At 51.7% G+C, this 18526-nt stretch overlaps 9 protein-coding genes across 9 annotated transcripts; 5 read left to right on the top strand and 4 right to left on the bottom strand.

Annotated features, from left to right (window-relative positions):
* Window positions 1-11: 11 nt before the first annotated feature.
* Window positions 12-1367, bottom strand: BDP55DRAFT_637890 (chitinase 1; the record flags this gene model as incomplete). The annotated part of the gene is made up of 2 exons (XM_060573042.1): window positions 12-1083; window positions 1141-1367. 2 exons carry the CDS (start codon window positions 1365-1367, stop codon window positions 12-14), a joined length of 1299 nt encoding a protein of 432 aa, XP_060423154.1.
* A 991-nt stretch (window positions 1368-2358) lies between these two features.
* BDP55DRAFT_682850 (uncharacterized protein) lies at window positions 2359-4804 on the top strand. The gene is made up of 4 exons (XM_060576294.1): window positions 2359-2713; window positions 2787-2896; window positions 2952-4027; window positions 4084-4804. Exons 1-4 carry the CDS (start codon window positions 2633-2635, stop codon window positions 4779-4781), a joined length of 1965 nt encoding a protein of 654 aa, XP_060423153.1. The 5' UTR covers window positions 2359-2632; the 3' UTR covers window positions 4782-4804.
* Window position 4805: 1 nt separating this feature from the next.
* Window positions 4806-6285, bottom strand: BDP55DRAFT_622015 (NADP-dependent oxidoreductase domain-containing protein). The gene is made up of 3 exons (XM_060571358.1): window positions 6034-6285; window positions 5515-5909; window positions 4806-5457 (listed from the first exon to the last, which is right to left on the bottom strand). Exons 1-3 carry the CDS (start codon window positions 6045-6047, stop codon window positions 4850-4852), a joined length of 1017 nt encoding a protein of 338 aa, XP_060423152.1. The 5' UTR covers window positions 6048-6285; the 3' UTR covers window positions 4806-4849.
* Window positions 6286-6670: 385 nt separating this feature from the next.
* BDP55DRAFT_565321 (NAD dependent epimerase/dehydratase) lies at window positions 6671-7630 on the top strand (the record flags this gene model as incomplete). The annotated part of the gene is made up of 1 exon (XM_060570411.1): window positions 6671-7630. The coding sequence occupies one exon, from the start codon at window positions 6671-6673 to the stop codon at window positions 7628-7630; it is 960 nt and encodes a 319-aa protein (XP_060423151.1).
* Window positions 7631-7906: 276 nt separating this feature from the next.
* Window positions 7907-9692, bottom strand: BDP55DRAFT_698392 (cytochrome b2; the record flags this gene model as incomplete). The annotated part of the gene is made up of 5 exons (XM_060577777.1): window positions 7907-8070; window positions 8138-8346; window positions 8412-8872; window positions 8935-9473; window positions 9542-9692. 5 exons carry the CDS (start codon window positions 9690-9692, stop codon window positions 7907-7909), a joined length of 1524 nt encoding a protein of 507 aa, XP_060423150.1.
* Window positions 9693-10073: 381 nt separating this feature from the next.
* Window positions 10074-11504, top strand: BDP55DRAFT_682846 (dihydrodipicolinate synthase). The gene has a single exon (XM_060576293.1). The coding sequence runs from the start codon at window positions 10443-10445 to the stop codon at window positions 11427-11429; it is 987 nt and encodes a 328-aa protein (XP_060423149.1). The 5' UTR covers window positions 10074-10442; the 3' UTR covers window positions 11430-11504.
* Window positions 11505-11723: 219 nt separating this feature from the next.
* On the bottom strand, window positions 11724-13053 carry BDP55DRAFT_682845 (BNR repeat-like domain-containing protein). Its single transcript, XM_060576292.1, has one exon. The coding sequence runs from the start codon at window positions 12879-12881 to the stop codon at window positions 11751-11753; it is 1131 nt and encodes a 376-aa protein (XP_060423148.1). The 5' UTR covers window positions 12882-13053; the 3' UTR covers window positions 11724-11750.
* Window positions 13054-13725: 672 nt separating this feature from the next.
* Window positions 13726-15966, top strand: BDP55DRAFT_758877 (quinate permease; the record flags this gene model as incomplete). Its single annotated transcript, XM_060580812.1, has 8 exons — window positions 13726-13942; window positions 14008-14028; window positions 14084-14271; window positions 14333-14552; window positions 14621-14782; window positions 14839-14940; window positions 15006-15288; window positions 15345-15966. 8 exons carry the CDS (start codon window positions 13726-13728, stop codon window positions 15778-15780), a joined length of 1629 nt encoding a protein of 542 aa, XP_060423147.1. The 3' UTR covers window positions 15781-15966.
* A 587-nt stretch (window positions 15967-16553) lies between these two features.
* On the top strand, window positions 16554-18492 carry BDP55DRAFT_398337 (fungal-specific transcription factor domain-containing protein). The gene is made up of 4 exons (XM_060567267.1): window positions 16554-16885; window positions 16972-18173; window positions 18237-18410; window positions 18461-18492. The coding sequence occupies exons 1-2, from the start codon at window positions 16816-16818 to the stop codon at window positions 18072-18074; spliced, it is 1173 nt and encodes a 390-aa protein (XP_060423146.1). The 5' UTR covers window positions 16554-16815; the 3' UTR covers window positions 18075-18173; window positions 18237-18410; window positions 18461-18492.
* Window positions 18493-18526: the final 34 nt, after the last annotated feature.

Genomic DNA, 18526 nt, shown 5'->3' with positions numbered 1-18526 from the left:
CCTCCGCAACTTCACGGCTTTCCTCTGAGTGTCAAGGTGGAGTTCCCTTTCATCCCATTGCGGACATTGTCATACTGAGAAGTCGGATACGACAACAAGTTCTGCGACTGGTCAAGCTTGCCCATCCCTTTCGCCATACTACGAACGAGACTCTCATCACCCGCCTTGTCGCCTGTAGCCTCCCAAAACATGGCGCCGCCGAGCCTCTTTCTTTTAATATAAGCCTGCTTATACTTTGCGCTCCTCATATCGTCAAAGGTCACCAACTCTCGCGTGACGTTATTGTAGGAATACGTGGCCTTGACTGCACTATCCCAATGCACTGTTGCACCGGGCCGGGGGAGGTCTTTGTACAGATAGATCCCGGCTTGGCCGAGTGTGCCATTCGGTAGCCCGTTGTACGATTTCCCAAGCCCTTTGGTGTTGCTGAATGCACGGCCATAGAGGGGCATGCCGAGGTTTATCTTCGCTGGAGAAATCCCTCCTTCTCCCACGTAGTCCTCGAAAGCCCTCTCGACGCTCGCCTTAGTGCTCTGCGGGTTCCGCTTGCTGCGAAAGACGTTGGACTGGTGACCTGTAGTGTTCTCCCAGGCACCAGAAAAGTCGAACGCCATGAGTGACCAGAAATCTAGCGACTTGTCCATCGCTTGAAAGTCAAATGCCTTGTAGTTCTGGGGTCCTGCAGGAGCAGGAAAGCCCATAGTGAAATGGTATCCGCCTGCGTTCTTTGCTGAAAAGTCGTCCAGTCCCAAGCGAAGTTCGGACAGGAGCTTTACGCAGTTTTGATTCTTTTCAGTGGTGTTGGGGTACTCGTAGTCGATGTCGATGCCGTCCATACCAAAGTCGGCCATGAGTTTAATAGCGGAGGAGACAAATGTAGCGCGGCGAAACTTGTCTACCGCGATGGGTTCGAACTTAGGCGACCAATTGTAGCCGCCAATGGACAAAATGACTTTCATGTTTCGGTTGGTCATCTTCTTTAGGTAGAGCTGTTTGACGTGGCCGTGGGCGTTGTGACCAGGGCCAGTGGTGCTTTCGTTGCCAAAGGGCTTGCCGGTGTCGGCCCAAGGATCTGACGAGACGCTAAATTGGGACGATATCAGTTTGGTATTCTAGAGTCAAGGAAAATGCATGACTGACACAGTTCCGTTTGGTTTGATGTCTGCGAATGCGTACAGCACATGCGTGATATCTTTCACAGGAAGGTTGTCGGGGTTATAGCCCGCTCCATAGATACCCCAATTTGTTACGTATAGGAGATTCCGATGACCTTGCTTTGCAGTAGAGTTCTTTCCGCAAGGGAGGTCGGTCAATGGGCTAGCAAGTGCATGCGTTAAAGCAAGGGCTGCCACAAAAGCTTGGAACATCTTCGTGCCGTGACCGTGGAGTCGATGGGGGATTTTGATCAAGTTGGCTAGGAGAACAGCCGTGGCAGAAGCAGGTCGACCAGAGACACATTCTTTTTCTCGGCTCTTGAAGGACAATGGAAAGGGATCATTGGGACATGGCTGCCAAGAGATGGAAGCTTTCGATGTTGAGACGACGCGTCGTTTATCTCCCCAAGCTTCCGGCAACAGAGAACAGTTTCCTTAGAAAACATGCTCGTGTAACGATTGATCCCCCCGCCTCTGGGCTAATGCTATGGGATGCATTTCTGGCTTTGTGATTCTGGGGTTGAGTAGCTCGATCTTGTTGCTGTCAACCAAGTCCGTCGCAAGGCCGACGACGAACTTCAGAAAGTCAACATGGACCAATTGAATGCTTAAATGGCACAACATAGGTTCATGGCCGAACGGCTAGGCGAAGCTTCTTTCATCCTTGACTCCATTTGCCCCCCCAGAAGGCGACGGAGAATAGGGATATCCATCGTTGTAGTGTTTCAGCTTCTCAAAGCTTGTTCGCCTCTTCGAAGATTGACGTGAACCATCGGCTTCTCGTCCAGCGACCATGAATGCCCCTCAAGCATTGGCCCGAGCTCTCTGAGTTGGGATTCCAGGATGTGGATTCCATATTCCGATGCCTCTACTTCCACTATGAGGAAGTTTTTCGGTGGAGTCGGCAATGTGATGGGATATCGGGATGAAGATGTGAGTTTTTACAAGCCTTAGAATCAATATAATAGTTACTTGAATAGTTTGGTCGCTCACGATCCGAACACAGTTGAGAGGAAACGAGGACGGATGTAACTTCGGAAGACAACGTCGAGAGACAGATCCCAGCATTATGCGGGGAGGCGGGGTCAAGTCTGAGCCTTCAATAATCTCCAACTGCTTTCTAAGCTGCGGCGGGGGGGAGCCATTCGAATTCGATCCTTGACTCTCGACGGCGTTGGCCCCCTGTTCTTTTCTCCACACAAGTGCCGACCACGCGGTCGACTCGCGCGGTCCATTGCGTGTTTTGGAGCCGAACTTCTCCTCTTTTCATCCTCCTCACGGCCGACGACTCGAACTACGTGAGCGAAGGTTTGAGTAAGAGATTCTACAGCCAGCCTCATTTGGAGGCTCGAGGTTTCAGCCATGGCGAAGAGAACCTGGTCTGATGCCAACGATAACATGGAGTTTATGACGGTAGAATTGACGATCCTTCTTTGGGGATTACAGATTATAAGCTGATACTTACCCTCTTGCAGTTGATGACGGCCGGAAACGGAGAGCAGTCTTTTCCGCAAATATCCCGGAAAATTAAGGCATGTGCCGCCTGTAGAAAACACAAGGTGCGCATAGATGATCATAACCTGAATGGAACGTGAAGTGATAAAAGAGTTTCAAGTCTGACTTAGCTTAAAGATCAAATGTCTAATGGATGAGAATGGACCACCATGTCGGCGATGTTCCGAGAGAAATCTGGGTTGTGTTCTGGGCAAGAACTTGCAAAGCATCATCGACGAGAAGACACAGTGAGACCCATGACCTGAAGCAAGGCGAAACATTGGGTCGACTAACCATGTAAAGGTACAACGAGGCGGTCTTACAAGACATCGAAAACCTGCACAACACTCTGAGAGAAGTCACCAAGCAGATGGGCCTACCAGAGCCAGCGGCACTACAGAGTTCAACTCTTCAAAAAGCAGCCGAGTCCCCGTCACAGCAGAGCCGCTCCGGCCCCGGGCTGACCACCAACGCGGCCCGATTTGGCGTTACCGGGCAAGATAACCACGGTCCCTCGTGCGACAACTCACCCAAGATATCCCCCGAAGACGAAAGCCTCCCCCACGTTCCGATTCATTCACTCTACGCTCTCACAAAGCTGAGAGCGCTCAGGTCACCAGATGCCCCGGAAGGCCATTTGAGTCCAGCCCAGGACGACTTCATCGCCCGAGGTGCTTTACGTCTAGAGGACGCCGAACGCCTTTTCCGACTCTATCGAGACCGTTTAGATGCTTTCATGTATGGCGTGGGATGTAAGTACCAACAGCTAGATGAGTTGCGTCGTAAGAGCCCCATCCTAGCTGCGGCGACCCTGACTGTTGCCGCGCTTCACGACCCCCAGGCAAACAATCTCTACGGTGTCTGCAGCTCGGAATTTCGGCGGCTCACTGAGAGGTCTATGTTCGATCGGCGGGTGAATCGTGACTATCTCCGTGCCATGTGCGTGGCGTCGTACTGGCTTTCCGATATGTCTTGGATGCTGTCCGGATACGCGATACGGAGGGCGGCGGAGTGTAACCTGCACAACAGCTATACTCGCGCCATACAAGAGAAGAGCGAGGAAGCTGCTGATGGTGCACGGTTATGGTACATATTGAACATTTGCGATCAACACCTTGCCACGCTGTATGGAAGGCCGGCGATTGTGCAGGAGGACTCGTCCATGCAGCAATGGGAGAGCTTCCTTCAATCCCCAATATCTACTGAGGAAGACAAGCGCCTCGCAAGTCAGGTTGCATTATTGGGAATTATTGGCAGCATTCGAGAGCTCTTCGGGCCTGACAAGGGTCAACCGACCCCGCGAGCCTACGTTCACCAAATCACCCACTTCAATAAGGAGCTCGATCACTGGATCAAACTTTGGTCTGAGACACTATCAGGTGCGTCAGTCCAATACTAGATCTGCTGACTCTTGATGATACTAATACACATCCAGAACAATATCAACACATAGGCCGCTTCCCTCGGAAAGGCGCTCTTCTCCATTTCCACTTCGCCAAGCTGCACCTCTACTCCCACATCTTCCGAGGCCTCTCAGGAGACATCCCGATACCGCACCACTTCCTCGACTGTGCCGCGACGGCAATCGCGGTAGCGACATCAACCATCGACTTCATCATAACTGACCCGGACGTGGCCGCAGGAGTAGTCGGCATGCCGTCGTACCTGCACTGTATGACAGCCTTTGCCTGCATGTTTCTCATCAAAGTGGCAGTCAAGTATGGCGGCGATCTCATCGAACCGGACCGCGTCTGGAACCTGACCACAAGCCTTGTACGGCACTTCCGATCTCTACCAGCCGGTCGGTGGCATTTGGCGAATCTCATGGCGCCGGGTCTCGAGCGCATGGCCAGGACGTTGAAGTCTGGTCGAGGGGAGATATCAGCCCAGGTATTGGAGGCGCAGCCGCTCAATGGAGACCACTCAGACGTGATTGACCCTCAGCTTGCCGGTAGTAGTGCTGATGGAACTCTGATGGGTCCGGAAGGGGAGTTCTTCTTCGACTATGATATGAGTTTCGGCCTGTCCCCGGTGTTCCAATTCGATATGACATCGTTGAATGCAGATGGTACAACCCTGACGGGTCAAGACTTCTCGAACATGGAATATCAGATGGGAAGACCCGGTTCATGAATAGGAGAAAAAAACGTTGCAACTGTTCATTGTTGCTCAAGACTTGTTGTTCGTACGCTTGTAATTATCTACATACCCTGAATATTCCTCGGTCGATACTCGCTCTCCAGGTACTCCAGTTCCTCCTCCGTTAGCTTGACCTTGAGCGCCCCTACCGTCTCCTTGATTCTCTTTTCAGAACTCAAGCCCACAATCGGCCAACACCCCTGCTGCAGCACCCAAGCAGTCGATACGAGCGCCATACTGACACCCTTCTTCTTTGCGATCTCTTCAACTCGGTTGACAATGTCCAAGTTCGCGTCTGCAAACCACGCCTGCGTCTTCTTATCGGTCTGACTACGCAGCGACTTGCTCTCATCTTTCTCTTTGGCCAGGGGCTTCGCCAGCAGCCCGCGAGCGATTGGCGACCACGGAATGACACCTACGCCGCTCGCGCGGCAGAATGGCAGCATCTCTCGCTCCTCTTCACGGTAGAGAAGATTGTAGAATGGTTGCATTGAGACGAACTCTGTCCAGCCGTTGGACCGCGCAATATACTGCAGGCGGGCGAACTCCCATGCGTACATGGATGAGGCTCCGATGTAGCGGACTTTGCCAGACTGGACGACATCGTGAAGGGCTCGCATTATTTCTTCGGGTGGTGTTTCGCGGTCGAGGCGGTGGATCTGGAGGACATCTACGTACTGTTAGCTTCCGGCACGTTTCTCATGGCTGACACCTGGAGAAATCTTACCGATGTAATCCGTGCCAAGGCGTTGGAGGCACTGGTCGACGGCATGGAAGACGTGTTTTCTGCTTAAGCCCATCTGGTTCACAAGCGGACCATCGTTGACGCTGGCGGGTCTGGAGTCGTCGTCCGGCACGGGGTTGAAGATCTTGGAGAGGATGACGACTTTTTGGCGCGGGATGTTAAACTTCTTCAGAGCCTTGCCGATGACCACCTCGGACTTTCCATTAGAGTATGTGTCTGCCGTGTCCCAGGTGTTGATGCCGTTATCGTATGCTGCCTTGAGGATTTGGAGTCCTTCTTCTTCGTCTAGGACCCATGGTGAGCCCTCCCATTTGGAGGAGCCAAAGGTCATGCATCCGAGGATGATCTTAGAGACCTTGAGGCCTGTGTTGCCGAGTCTACATGATGATTATCAGCATTTGTAAAATGCCCAGAACGCTTATGGCAGTTCACTCTGCTGTAGCGGGGTGACTTTTTTCACAGGGTGAGAGTGGTTATGGCTGGAAACATTGTAGCACTAACCTCACGTATTCCATCTTGTTCACCCTCAAGTATTGCCGGAGAGGTCTATCAATTGAGCCTGATTGAGCCTTGTTGTACAGGGCAAGTAGCTCTCTTCACCAATTCTGATCTTGAGTTCACACAGAAGCCTGGAGGTTTTGTTTTGTCCCATCGCGTCATTCTACCGTGCTCTTCGGCATCACTCCATCGGCTTTCAGCTCTGTCGCCGGGATCCCTAACTACCCCTGTCGCCTCCGACTGCGCGATGCCCCTCTCACGCAGTGCGGGGAAGCTCCCGGGCAGAGATCCACCGGTGGGATGATCGGCATACTCACCGATGTCCGGATTAGAAGACCTGCATCGGCGACATGTCCGGCCTCCATGTTCTGAAGTCTGAACCTCGCAGATGGCAGCATATCCGTCCCTGAGAAGCCGGATATGTTCGGTAACTGTGTAGAGGCATAAGGAGAAACTTCGGCGACGTAGCCATGCAAGCAAACTGTACCCCTCATGACGGTACAGCGAGATCGGATCAGTTAAAGCCGAGGAGCACGCGATCGCGTCTCTTTTGAGAGAAGACGCGTAAAGACTTCCTCGCTGCAGAGCTTTGTTTCCGCACGACTTGTCCAAAGGAACACATGAAGAAACTTGAGTCAAAATGTCGAATGAAATTCTCGTAACTGGCGCTGCAGGCTTCGTCGGCCAGGCCCTCGTCTCTGCCCTCATCAAATCCGACCCCTCAACAACTCTTACAATCACAGATGTCATCGAACCACCCATCCCCGACGATGTGGTAGGGGAAAGCAGCAAAATCAACTCCCTGAAAGCCGACCTCACCGACCCGGCAGCGGTGAGCTCCCTGCTCTCGAAGCAGTTCTCTGCCGTCTACCTCCTGCACGGCCTCATGTCCGGCGGGGCGGAAGCGAACCTCGATCTGGGCCTCAAAGTCAACCTCGATTCCGTCCGCGCCGTCCTCGACCATCTCCGCAAGAACTACCTCGGCACCACGGTTGTGTTTACCAGCTCGTGCGCCGTGTATGGCCCGCGCCAGCCCGTTGTCGAGAGCGAGACTGTGCCGAAGCCGCGGACGTCGTACGGGACCGAGAAGCTTATTATCGAGTTGCTTGTGGAGGACTTTTCGCGGCGTGGGCTTATCAACGGTCGCATTGTGCGACTTCCGACAGTCACAGTGCGACCTGGCGCGCCATCTGCTGCGGCGTCGAGCTTTGCGTCGGGCATCGTTCGCGAGACTCTGAAAGGGATCAAGAATGCGTTGCCTGTTAGCCGCGATCTTGAAGTTTGGGTCTGTAGCCCCGCTACGGTGGTGAAAAACCTTGTCAAAGTCAAGGACGTGCCGAAAGAAAAGTTTGGTGAATCGAGAGTGGTCAACTTACCTGGTATCACCGTTACGGTGCAGGAGATTCTCGATGCAGTGGAAAAGGTTGGTGGCAAAGAATCGCTCGCGCTCATCGAAGAAAAGAAAGATGACGCTATTTTGGCTATTGTAGAGACATGGGCCGCTCGGTTTGATGTGAGAAGAGCGTATAGCTTGGGCTTGGAACCTGATGGTACGATTTTGGAGGCTGTGGAAGCATTCGCGAAGACCCTTGAAGCATGATCTTGTCATGGAGTGACCAGTGCAGATCCTGCGTGGTAATTATGGAATCAATGAATCATTCTTCAATTTCGCTTCAGACTCTGCCTATGTGCGAATCTATCCTTCATATCAGTAGCCTGCGATAGCTCGTGGCTTCGGACTGAAACACGAGTGGCCTGCAAGGGATAGTTCTAAGCACATCAACACAATCCTCAAAGTCCTCAACATCGTGCTACCTTGGGTGTTATTATGCGACCGTAATCATGTGAACCTGACTTATTTACATCTTGGTCTATGCTAGAGCCTTGATCGTGGCCTTCTCACAGGCCTCTTTTGCCGGGCTCGATCCTCGGAAACCACCAAATGGTCAATATCCAGCGTGTTGACCATCGCGGGAGTAGCCTGGCTTAGGCTAGTAATGCCACAGAGTCTCATCGAGGTCTCTAACTCGTCTTTCAGAACTATGGTGAGTTAGGGAGTCAGCTTCTACCCTCAGAATATATCGTATGAGAAGGGGCTGGGACTTACTTTGAGAGAGGTGCTCTACGCCATCCTGACCATAAACGAGAGAGTACAAGAACGGTCTCCCAATACCCACAGCAGTTGCTCCAAGGGCGATTGCCTTGAGGATATCCGATCCGCGCTCGAAACCGCCATCGATATAGACCTCGAGCTTCTCGAATATTTCGGGACATTGTTCTTGGAGTTCTAGCAGAACTAGGATTGAGGGTTGCGACCTTGCATCCAACTTTTGTCAGCGTTCTGGTTCATCACAGGCGAATTTCCAAGCTCGAAAACTTACCCATCCAGAGATCGACCACCGTGGTTGCTCAAGAAGACTGCTTCAACTCCGTACTCGACCGCCAATCTGACATCATCGGCAGTTTGGACACCTTTGAGCACGATGGGCACTCTGCTAGCTTCTCTAATCCAGATTAGGTCCTCCCATGTAATCGACTTATCGATATACTGCGCCATCAAGCGTCCCAGTCCACTGCCCTTCTTATCTTTGCTGCTTTCGGCGCCGCTGATGGCAGCTCGGATCGTGCCTGCCTGGGCTGCGCGCTCGTCTGCCTCCCTCTTTCCGGGCACGGGAGCATCGACAGTCACGAAAATTGCTTTGATGCCTAGTGCGCGAGCTGATCGGAGGATCTCGATTGTTTTATGACGCTCTGAGTTGATGTAGAGCTGGAAGAAGAAGGGCTGTGTCGGCGGTGCGGCGGATACGATGGACTTAAGAGTGTAGGATGCGTTGCTCGAAATCTGAAGGATCATGGTCAGCTCAAACGCCTCTCAAATGAGTTCAATAGTAGTCGAAAACTCACACATTGAATGATCCCTTCATTTGCCGCGCCGCGACTGAGAGCCAGCTCACCATCTGGATGCACTAGCTTTGCCATAGCGGCAGGCGAAATGAAGAACGGAGCCGAGCTCTCGTACCCAAGAATATTTGTCTGCATATCGATGTATGAAACATTTCTGAGAATCCTTGGCCGGATCATGATGCGCCTTGTAAGCTGCTTGTTGTTCCGGTGTGTTATCAGATCGGTGGCGGCAGAAGAGTAGAACGCCCATGTCTTCGGCGTCAGTGCTTTCGAAGCTACGACCTCTAGATCTGGGGCGCCGATGATAGACTCTAGGGGTGGAATGGCGTCTTCTTCGGTGGACTTGGTTTCCGTAGTCTCGGCGGGTGCATTTACTGCACCATTCCTACTCTCTGACTGAGATGCAGCTGCAGGCACATCTGGAGTGGCATCTTTCAGCATGCCGATGAACTTCTCGTCTGGTAGCTCCTCAAGGATATCTGGTGCGTGGACTTCGTCGAATATCTTTGTGGCGTTTGAGCCGGCGCATCTGAGAAGGACTGACAGTTGCTCATTCGTCAGTTTTCCACATGCAGAGACAGGAGCTAGTAGGTTATGCCAGACTCACCTGACGGACCTCCCGGATGCTCGTTGATGAAGTCCGTGATATCCCAGACTTTGGAGTGCACTGCTATCCAACAATCCGATTTGGTATTGTGCTTGCTGAGATCAGTCACACTTATCGTGGCTCTCTTGCTTTCCTCAATCTTTGTCGTCATTGTGTTTCGAATTTTGCTGGCGTTCGGACTCGCTCCTCGCCAGCTCACAAGCACATCCCAAGGTATCCAAGTGACTAGTCGCAAGAGAATTCTCTTGCAAAACGGAGTTTTGTCAAGCACGTTAAAATGGTGTAGCTTAATGTTTAGATCCAATTACCCATTCCCTGAAGTTGCCACAGCCACGGTCAAACCCTATCAACCCCTACACCGCGTTTATCTGAGACTTGACGGCATCTCGGATCGCCTCACAGATCGCGACATCCCCGTCATTCCGGCCGGTGCTTTGCCACCCCTGTTAGCTCCGCACGCTCGTCCCCCACGTCTCGGTATTCTCGCCGATGTGGGCCGCGGGTAAGCAACCATGGCTGGCAAGCCTTGATTCTCGCATCGTAAGCAAATGACTTCTTCATTACGAGTCTTCAAACATGGCTGATACTACTGGACGAAGCTACTACGGCAAGGAAATGATGGGTTAGTTGCGTGATCGGAGCGGAAGCCGTGTGGGATGTGATTCTTCGCAATATGCTGGGCGAGGACCTCTCTCCGCAATTGTCTCCGCATATTGAGAATTGGAGTTGGATATTATGAGGGGGTGACTTTCTCAACCAAAAGTGAAGTTGCCTGGCTATCATCCTGGTTCTCGGTACTCAAGTCCATCCTAACATCACTGGAATCATCTTCGTGCTACGCCTGACTACTATTACTTTTTTTTTTCCTCTATATTCTCATACGCTCACCAGTACCTTCGCGATGCCTTCCAGCACCATCACACCTAAGTCGAAGCCCCTCCCGCCGGGGGTCTACACCCCCGTCGTCACAATCTACAAAGCAGGCGATCCTCTGCAACCCGTAGACCATGATGCGCTTTACAAGCAATGCCAGGCGTTAGTCCGCGCCGGGATGCACGGCCTAGTCTACCTGGGAACCAACGGCGAGCTCGTCCTTCTGACAGCCGATGAGCGCAAAGCCATTCTCGAAACAGCAGTGCGCGCAGTCAAAGACCTCGGGAAGCCCGACTACCCCATTGTAGCTGGCATATCCGCAGAGTCGACCCGTGAAGCCATTCTCAACGCCAAGGATGCCGGCGCAGCGGGCGCAAGTTTCGGACTCTTGCTGCCGCCCAGCTACTGGGCCAAAGCCCTGTCCAGCGACGCGATATTGGGATACTACCGGGACGTCGCGGATAACTCACCCATCCCTATTGTCATTTACAATTTCCCTGGCGTCACGTCCGGTGTGGACCTCGATTCGGACCAGATAACCGCTCTCGCGTCGCATCCCAACATTGTGGCTGTGAAATTGACCTGCGGTAACGTCGGCAAGGTGACTCGTTTGACGAGCAAATTCGCGCATGAGCAATTTGGTGTTTTTGGTGGTAGCAGCGACTATCTTCTTCCTACACTACAGGCTGGAGGGAGTGGTTGCGTAACAGGCATGGGAAATATCTTTCCGGGTTCAACGTCAGCCGTGTATGATCTATGGAAGGCCGGGAAGGCTGACGAAGCTCTCAAACTGCAGTATGATGTTGCGAATGCGGAATGGGCTTGCAAGAAGGGTATTGCCTTGACAAAGTACGGTGCTTGGCACTTCTTTGGTCGTGATATTGGGCTTACTGACGAATCATCGTGGGAGATGAGGCGCCCGTATCTACCACTCGGCGACGCCACTAAGAAATGGGCTTTAGAAACACTTGGGGTACTTGGAGCTACAGAAAAGCAAAGGTCGTGGAGCAAATAGTTACTTTGTAGATCGGGCATGTATAAGTCGTTACTGGTAGTTGACTTGTACTCATGTTCTTATCTCAGTCAAGACCATTCTGCATGCGGTCGCAACTGCAATGAGAACATATCAAATCACTCATAAATTGCTGTTGAAAATGCAGAAGATGTTGCGCTGTAATGTCTTGGTATTAAAGTAAGAATGGACGTAAGCTTTGGAAGTCAGAGGGTTGGTGCAAGATTTGGAGTGTATCCATTGATCACTGAGTATTATCACCGATCGATCTTGGAAGTGAAATCTCAACGCGAGAGCGGATGCATCTTGACACCTGACATTAAACTAGGCCTGATCTAACCAGTCCTCTATGTTGTCTATCCTAACGTACTTAACGTACTGGCGATGGAATGTGAAAGCAATATGCACGCTTTCCTTCTCAACAAAGATGCTAGGATAGCTCAACTCCCGATTCGTTTTCTCAATTGAGTTGTTCGTCATGCAAAACCCGTCACCTTCCTCAAGGACCTTCTCCTTCCATGTTAAGCCATCGTCGCTAGACACAGCAACCGTCAGTGTTTTCCGCGGGGTTCCCCAAATCGCGTTTTTCCCATTCACCGAAGCTTGATTCGGTCTCTTGTCGTCTTCTGGTGTGATATCATCATAGAGGCCCTCTCGCTTGGCCATGTCAGGTTCGGCAGCGGAGCGATTGAATACAATGGCCAGGTTTCCTGATGGCAGTCGTGCGGCACAGATGCCGCTGTTAGGGTTCGGAAGAGATGTCGCCTTGGGAGGAGCCCAGTTCAAACCATCTGACGATGTTGAGCGGTAGACGTTGTCTGCCCATCGACTGCGGAAGAACGCAATGTATTCGAAACCTTGACTCTTTGGCGCGATGATGTTCATGTGTACAGAGCCAATGCTGTCAGGCACAGCATCCTCGGTCCACGTTTGACCGTCGTTTTTGGAGTAGAACACGGCAGAGATGTCATTGTTGCCGATCCACCGTTGACCAGGCGTCGATCGGCAATGGAACACTGGAAGGACCCAAGTTCCGTCCTCGAGGACGACAAGAGGCTGGCGCACAAACGCCCCAGTGACACCATTCAGAGGATAGCGGGGCGGTGACCAGGTCTTGCCACTGTCGCTTGAGGTGCGAGCCATGATGATGGCCCCATCTTGATTACCAGCATCTTGAGAAGTATGGAAGAGCCAGATGTCTCCCGTCTTGGGTGCTCGGAAGAGCACCGGGTTCTGGCAGCTTCGGTTGATGTCTGAAGAGATCTTTTCGGGCTTCGACCAGGAAGCTGCGTCTGGCTCTTGACGAGATAGCCAGATGCTAATATCTGGAAGGCCCTCTTGGGACCCCCCGAACCACGCGCATAGGAGAGTCTTATCGGGTAGTTGGAGTAGGTTGGAGGCATGGGACTGAACTGTTGCCGTGGGGATGGCGGCAGTCTGCAGGTTTGGAGACATTGCAGGCCTAGTTGTGCGGACGCCTTGGTATCAAACGAGATTGGGAACTGGAAGTATGTCTAATAAGAAGCTGGCCGAAGAGTACCCGTAATGGTAGGTTGTCTACTATCGATCTAGCCACCAGTCTGGTATCACCACCCTGCAGAGCCAGGTTGAGTCTATGTATTGAGTCGAACCACGTTTGCCAAGTACGACCCCGAGACGCACTTTCCTCCCACGCTTCCCCGCACTCAACTGCCCTCGCCCGCCGGCGCGATTTCCGGCCCCGCAATTCATAACCTCCCGGGGAGCCCCCGTCCATGCTCCGTGTCAGAGGCGTTTGGAGAGTTCTGGGCTAGGACAAGTCTCCGAATTTCCTATTCTGTCCAAGGCCAAAGAATCAACATTGACAGCCACACGACGTAGGTTATTCAGCGTAGGTTATTGTCTGTCTTCCTGAATACGGGGCAAGTCAGAGATTGAGCAGGCGACGATCAACCACTGTCAAATAGCACTACGATGCAACCTGATGACACCTCATGACTACGGCCTTCTCCCCGATAATTGTATTGGTTGATTTTCCATGGGCACCCCCATGCAGCCATGGATTGAGAAATGCTGTGGATTACGCGGGGTAATTCGGCTCCTGTAACTTGCTCCCCATGGGGGAAGTTGAGTCTTGTGCTAGGGCCAGTTCGTGAAATGGGGGTCGAGTCAGTTTATCCGGGTATATGATACAGTTGCAACCTTCTATTGACTTGCTCTAAAACCAAGAGAGTGCCAATATAGAGTTCCTGTTCCGACGAACTCACACTTTTACAACACGCAACTACTTTCAACTTTCGCTGGAAGACTCTCTTCGACAATGGGCGGCGGAACATCACTATGGGCTTCTCCCGACTGGAAGAAGGACCCAAGGGAGATCTTCAACTCCAAGCTTCTTCTGTTAGGCATCACAATAGCCTTTGCGGGATGTTCATATGGCTTTGACCAAGGAAATATCGGAGGCATCATGACGTTTCCATCATTTCGGCGGGCCTTCGGCTTTGATACTATCAGTGAAGAAGAGGCGAATACGCGAGGTAACTTATTCTTCTGCTGCATCACGCCTATGCTATCTACTGCTGCTAACGCAAGTACAACACAGAGGGAAATATAGCCGCCATGCGTAAGGAATTCCCGAAGTCTGATTAAGGCTTCCCCTTCTAATGTGTCCTTTCTAGTGGCTGCCGGTGGTACTGGAGGTGCTTTGCTAGCAGCGCCTCTGTCCGATTTCCTTGGGAGGAAGAAAGCTGTCACGTCAATGGCCGCTCTGTTCCTCGTTGGCTGCTCGATGCAGGAGGTTCCCAACTTGAACGTTCTTTACGCCGGGAGACTCTTGGCTGGTGTGGCCATCGGAGCGACCTCCATGGTAAGAACCCGGTCACGGTGATCTCGAGAGCTCAGCCGTGAGACTAATGCAAAACTTGCAGTTGGCTCCCCAGTACCTGGCAGAAAACTCCCCAAAGTCTATCAGAGGCTCCCTTACCACATCCTATAACCTGATGATCATCCTGGCGCTTGCTATTGCCTTTTGGGTGAACTATGCAGTCAGCCTTTGGCCGAATCAGGATCCCGACAACAACAAGGCTTGGCAGTTGGCTCTTGGCATTCAATTAATTCCCGGCTTTTTTCTATTCGCTCTTATTTGGTGTAAGTCCGCGGTGCTCCTCCCAACGCCTGACAAGCAACATCAATACTAACAATGATCATCTGGATAGTCGTCGTTGAAACCCCCCGAGCCCTCATTTCGAAAGGCAAACAAGAGCGTGGCCTCAAGAATCTGTGCAAGCTGAGAGGCCTGCCCGTCGAACACCCATACGTACACCAAGAGTATCTGGAGATCCTGGCGCAGTCAGAAGCCGAGCAAAGCCAAGCAAAGGGTACGTCAAGTCACAGCACATGCAAACACCAGAACAGACCTGATCAATAGTCTTAGGCCATGGCTACATTGTGGTTGTGAAAGACATCGTCACCAACGCTAGTAACAGGCGAAGACTATTCCTCGCTGTAATGCTCTTCCTTTTCCATAAGCTAACAGGTACGAGTGCCCAAACTTCCCTCCAAATCATTCTGTGCACGCAAGCTGACCGGGCGTGCCTCTAGGTACTGACTCTTTGAACTACTTTGCGCCACAAATCTTCGCCATGATTGGAGTTCCCAAAGGGTCGAGTTCTCTCTTGACAACTGGAGTCTATGGAGTTGTGAAGCTTGTGACAACAATCGTTTACGTCACTGTTATTGTCGATCGAGTCGGGCGTCGTCTTCCTCTCATGATTGGGGCTACGATCCAAGCTACTGCGATGCTCTACATCGGACTCTTCCTTCGCTTCTCCGACGTTCAGCCTGGGAGTGGGACAACTCCTGGTGGCATCGTGGGCATCATCATGTGAGTAAACATGTCCTGTAGCTGTGAAGGAATTACCATCTCTAACGTCATATTAGGATTTACCTTTATGCCTTTGGCTGGTCTTTCGGCCACTCTGTCGCACCATACGTGGTGGCCGCTGAAATCTTCCCCTCGCGAGTTCGATCGGTTTGCATGTCCTGCTGCCTCTTCACAAACTGGATCGTGAACTACGGTATAACCTCCGCCACACCGCACATGCTGAGCACCATGAAGTATGGCACGTTTTTGTTCTTCTCCATCATGACGTATATCGGTGTCATCTTCGTCTTCTTCTGTCTCCCCGAGCTCAAGGGCCGAAGCATCGAATCCATGGACGATCTCTTTGCGAATTCGCTTTGGACTATGTTCAAGCGTGCCTACCCCACTGAAGATGAGAAGGTTAGGCATGATGTTCAGGAGCAACTGCAGCATGAGGAAGATAAAGGTGTGTCGCATGTAACAATGGTTGAGGACAGTGGCAGGCGTGCTTAAGCGATTAGCAACTACCTCATGATTTGGGAATTCGGGCCATAAATACGGTCTGCAAAAGGAAGATTCTTTTGTTCTAAGCACGAAAGGAAACATTGATTACGTAGCGAATGCAAAGTCATCACTCTCCATAATACCTTCTGAACTACCAGAAGCTTTCCGCAATTTTGTTCGGTGGCTTAGTCTGGGCTCCAAACATTGAACTCGAGTCATGCGCCCCAACGACTGGCTGATAACGAAAGATAGTGACCGAGAAAGAACCCTGGCGTTCTGATAAGACAAAGTGAGGAAAGAGATAAGTCTGCCAAATTGAACTAGCGAACAAGCATTGCAGCAAAGACTCAAGAAGCAGTGAGGGTCCGATGACGCTCGTCCATGGCGGGGAAAAGACATTCGTCCCGACACAGCGGTGCTAAGACAGAACAGGCAAGTGTCCCAGTAATAGGTGCATGGAAACTTCCGTTATTTCTCCCTGTAATCCACTCACTGTGCTTGGGCCGCTGGAAGGGTCCCTCTTTTTCCTTCTTGACATCAAGACCCTCCCATGTATTTGTTGTTCGTTACGCCTAACACGCCGGACTTGGACCACAGCAACGTTGCTTGCCTGTTAAAATGGAAGGTCAACCCGAGATGGTGATATCTTCACCTTTTCAATCAGAAACGCGGCGTCGAAAGGGCTCCAAACACGACAAAACGGGATGTCTGACCTGCCGATATCGGTAAGCCCGCCTCACCGGTAATCATGTCTCACTCACCGCGGACCTCTCATTCTGATAAGTGTCTCTGAACGTCAGGAGAAAGAAATGCGTCGAGAACACGTTCCCCGTCTGCGGAACATGCTCCAGATTGAATCTGAGATGTGTTCGATCGACGGCTCGTGATGTGGTTCCGACGACCTGGGCGGAGCAGAAAAAGATCACGGCACAGGCGACGCGACCATCAACGAGAGATGACTCGACTCAACCACCATCATGTTTTCCACTGCATGCTTCACCGCCAGGCATCGATCAGGCCGAACCGCCCCAGAAGCGACAAGTGATGCGATACTATATCACAGTGTTGAGTCATTATTTGACTGCAAGCGAGCAGGTTAACTCTTTTCTATCAGGTGCGCTGAATTCCTCACCCTAGAAATGAACCAAACGTACCCTCATAAGTCTTGGCGGCCCGTGATTGACAATTACTTGACTTCAGAATTCCTACCTATGGCTATGGAGTCGAGCGTGCTTTACGATGCGCTGGTAGCCTTTGCTTCTGGTCACTTATCGCTCTCGAATGAGTCATATCGAGTCTCTGCCTTGGAGGCACACTCGACAGCAATTACCAACCTCGCCACAGCCCTCAGCCAACCGCAGCATGAGATCACGTGGTACGAGACCAAAGCGGCAACATGCTTAGCCTTTGTCATTGGTGAGGTATGCGTGGGAGACAACGACGGGTGGAGTGCTCACCTGAACGGCGCCAAGCTTATCATTGAGTCCGCCGTGGCCAACTCCAGCTCAGGCACAGTCTTGCGAGGTCCGGAAGTCTTCAAACGGAGCTCCGAGGGCCAGTGGATTCTTCGAAACTTTGCATATCACGACATGATTGGCAGCGTGACAATGCGGAGGAGACCGCTACTGGACTGCAGCTATCTGGATGGTATCACCGATGTTGTGGACACCTACCTAGGCGTGGCCACGGATCTTTTGCGCCATGTTGCTACTCTGAGTAGTGTCGACGAAGAGACCAGGCTGGACGTTGATATTGGAACGGAGGAAATAGCCAGGAGAAAGGAGGTGTTCCAAGCCACCTGTGAAGAAGTCGAGCAAGAACTGGAAGATTGGCGGTGCAGACCAGACGCCGCTCCAGAACTTGCTGCTCTGGCACATGCATTCAGAAGCGCAGTTTTGATTGTCCTATTCCGACTGATTCGAAGTCGACTGAGTTCGGAGGAAGGGTCTACTCGAGACGAAAGCTCCGAAGCAACGACATGGGACGTACTACCCACAAAGTTGCGGACGCAGGTGTCCAACATTTTGAGGCACGTATCCAATATTCCGGTTGGGTCACACACAGAGTCGGCAATACTCTTTCCTCTCTTCCTTGCCGGCGGCGAGGCGACTGAAGAAGAACACATGGATGCTGTCCGTGTTCGGTTGCAGATGACGTTGCAGAAACGACGATTCCAGAACATTTCTCGCTCTTTAATAATACTAGAAGAACTATGGCAAAGGCTGCAGAGCTCTGCTTCGACGGAGAAGGTAGATTGGACCGACATCTTGGACGAAACTGGGGAACATCTACTCTTGACCTAGAGCCGGGTCTCGGTGTTGATGCACTTGTGTCTACTACTTATAATAGAACTGCGCATATTAACACTGGATGGATGTATAGAGTGTGAGGTCGGCGACCATGTATGAACCATACTCATCGAGCGATATTGCACCAATAGTCTTTAAGCTCACAACTAGATCTAGGATGGTCAGGATGATCGGCACCTTTCCTTACCCCGCCTTGGGCCGACGCAAAGCCTCCACACACGCCAGATACGCCATGCAGATACGCCTTGAACCCACATAATACCGTATCAGATAGTTAACCTCCAATCTCGGCCGGCGTTCAGACGAAGAGGACGATAACGATAGAAAGTGGTACGCTTACAACTATATCTCTAACCCTCATCCCGCTGATGGTCACTTAGCTTGCCAGCTCGAACGCATCTGCTTACAACGTCTCATACTTTCAAATACCATATTCATCTCATGTC

This window comes from Colletotrichum godetiae (genome assembly GCF_030913485.1).
Source record: "Colletotrichum godetiae strain CBS 193.32 chromosome Unknown BDP55scaffold_74, whole genome shotgun sequence".
Lineage (NCBI taxonomy): Eukaryota > Fungi > Ascomycota > Sordariomycetes > Glomerellales > Glomerellaceae > Colletotrichum > Colletotrichum godetiae.
The sequence above is the reverse complement of the archived record's forward strand: the minus strand, read 5'-3'. Positions and strand labels throughout refer to the sequence as shown.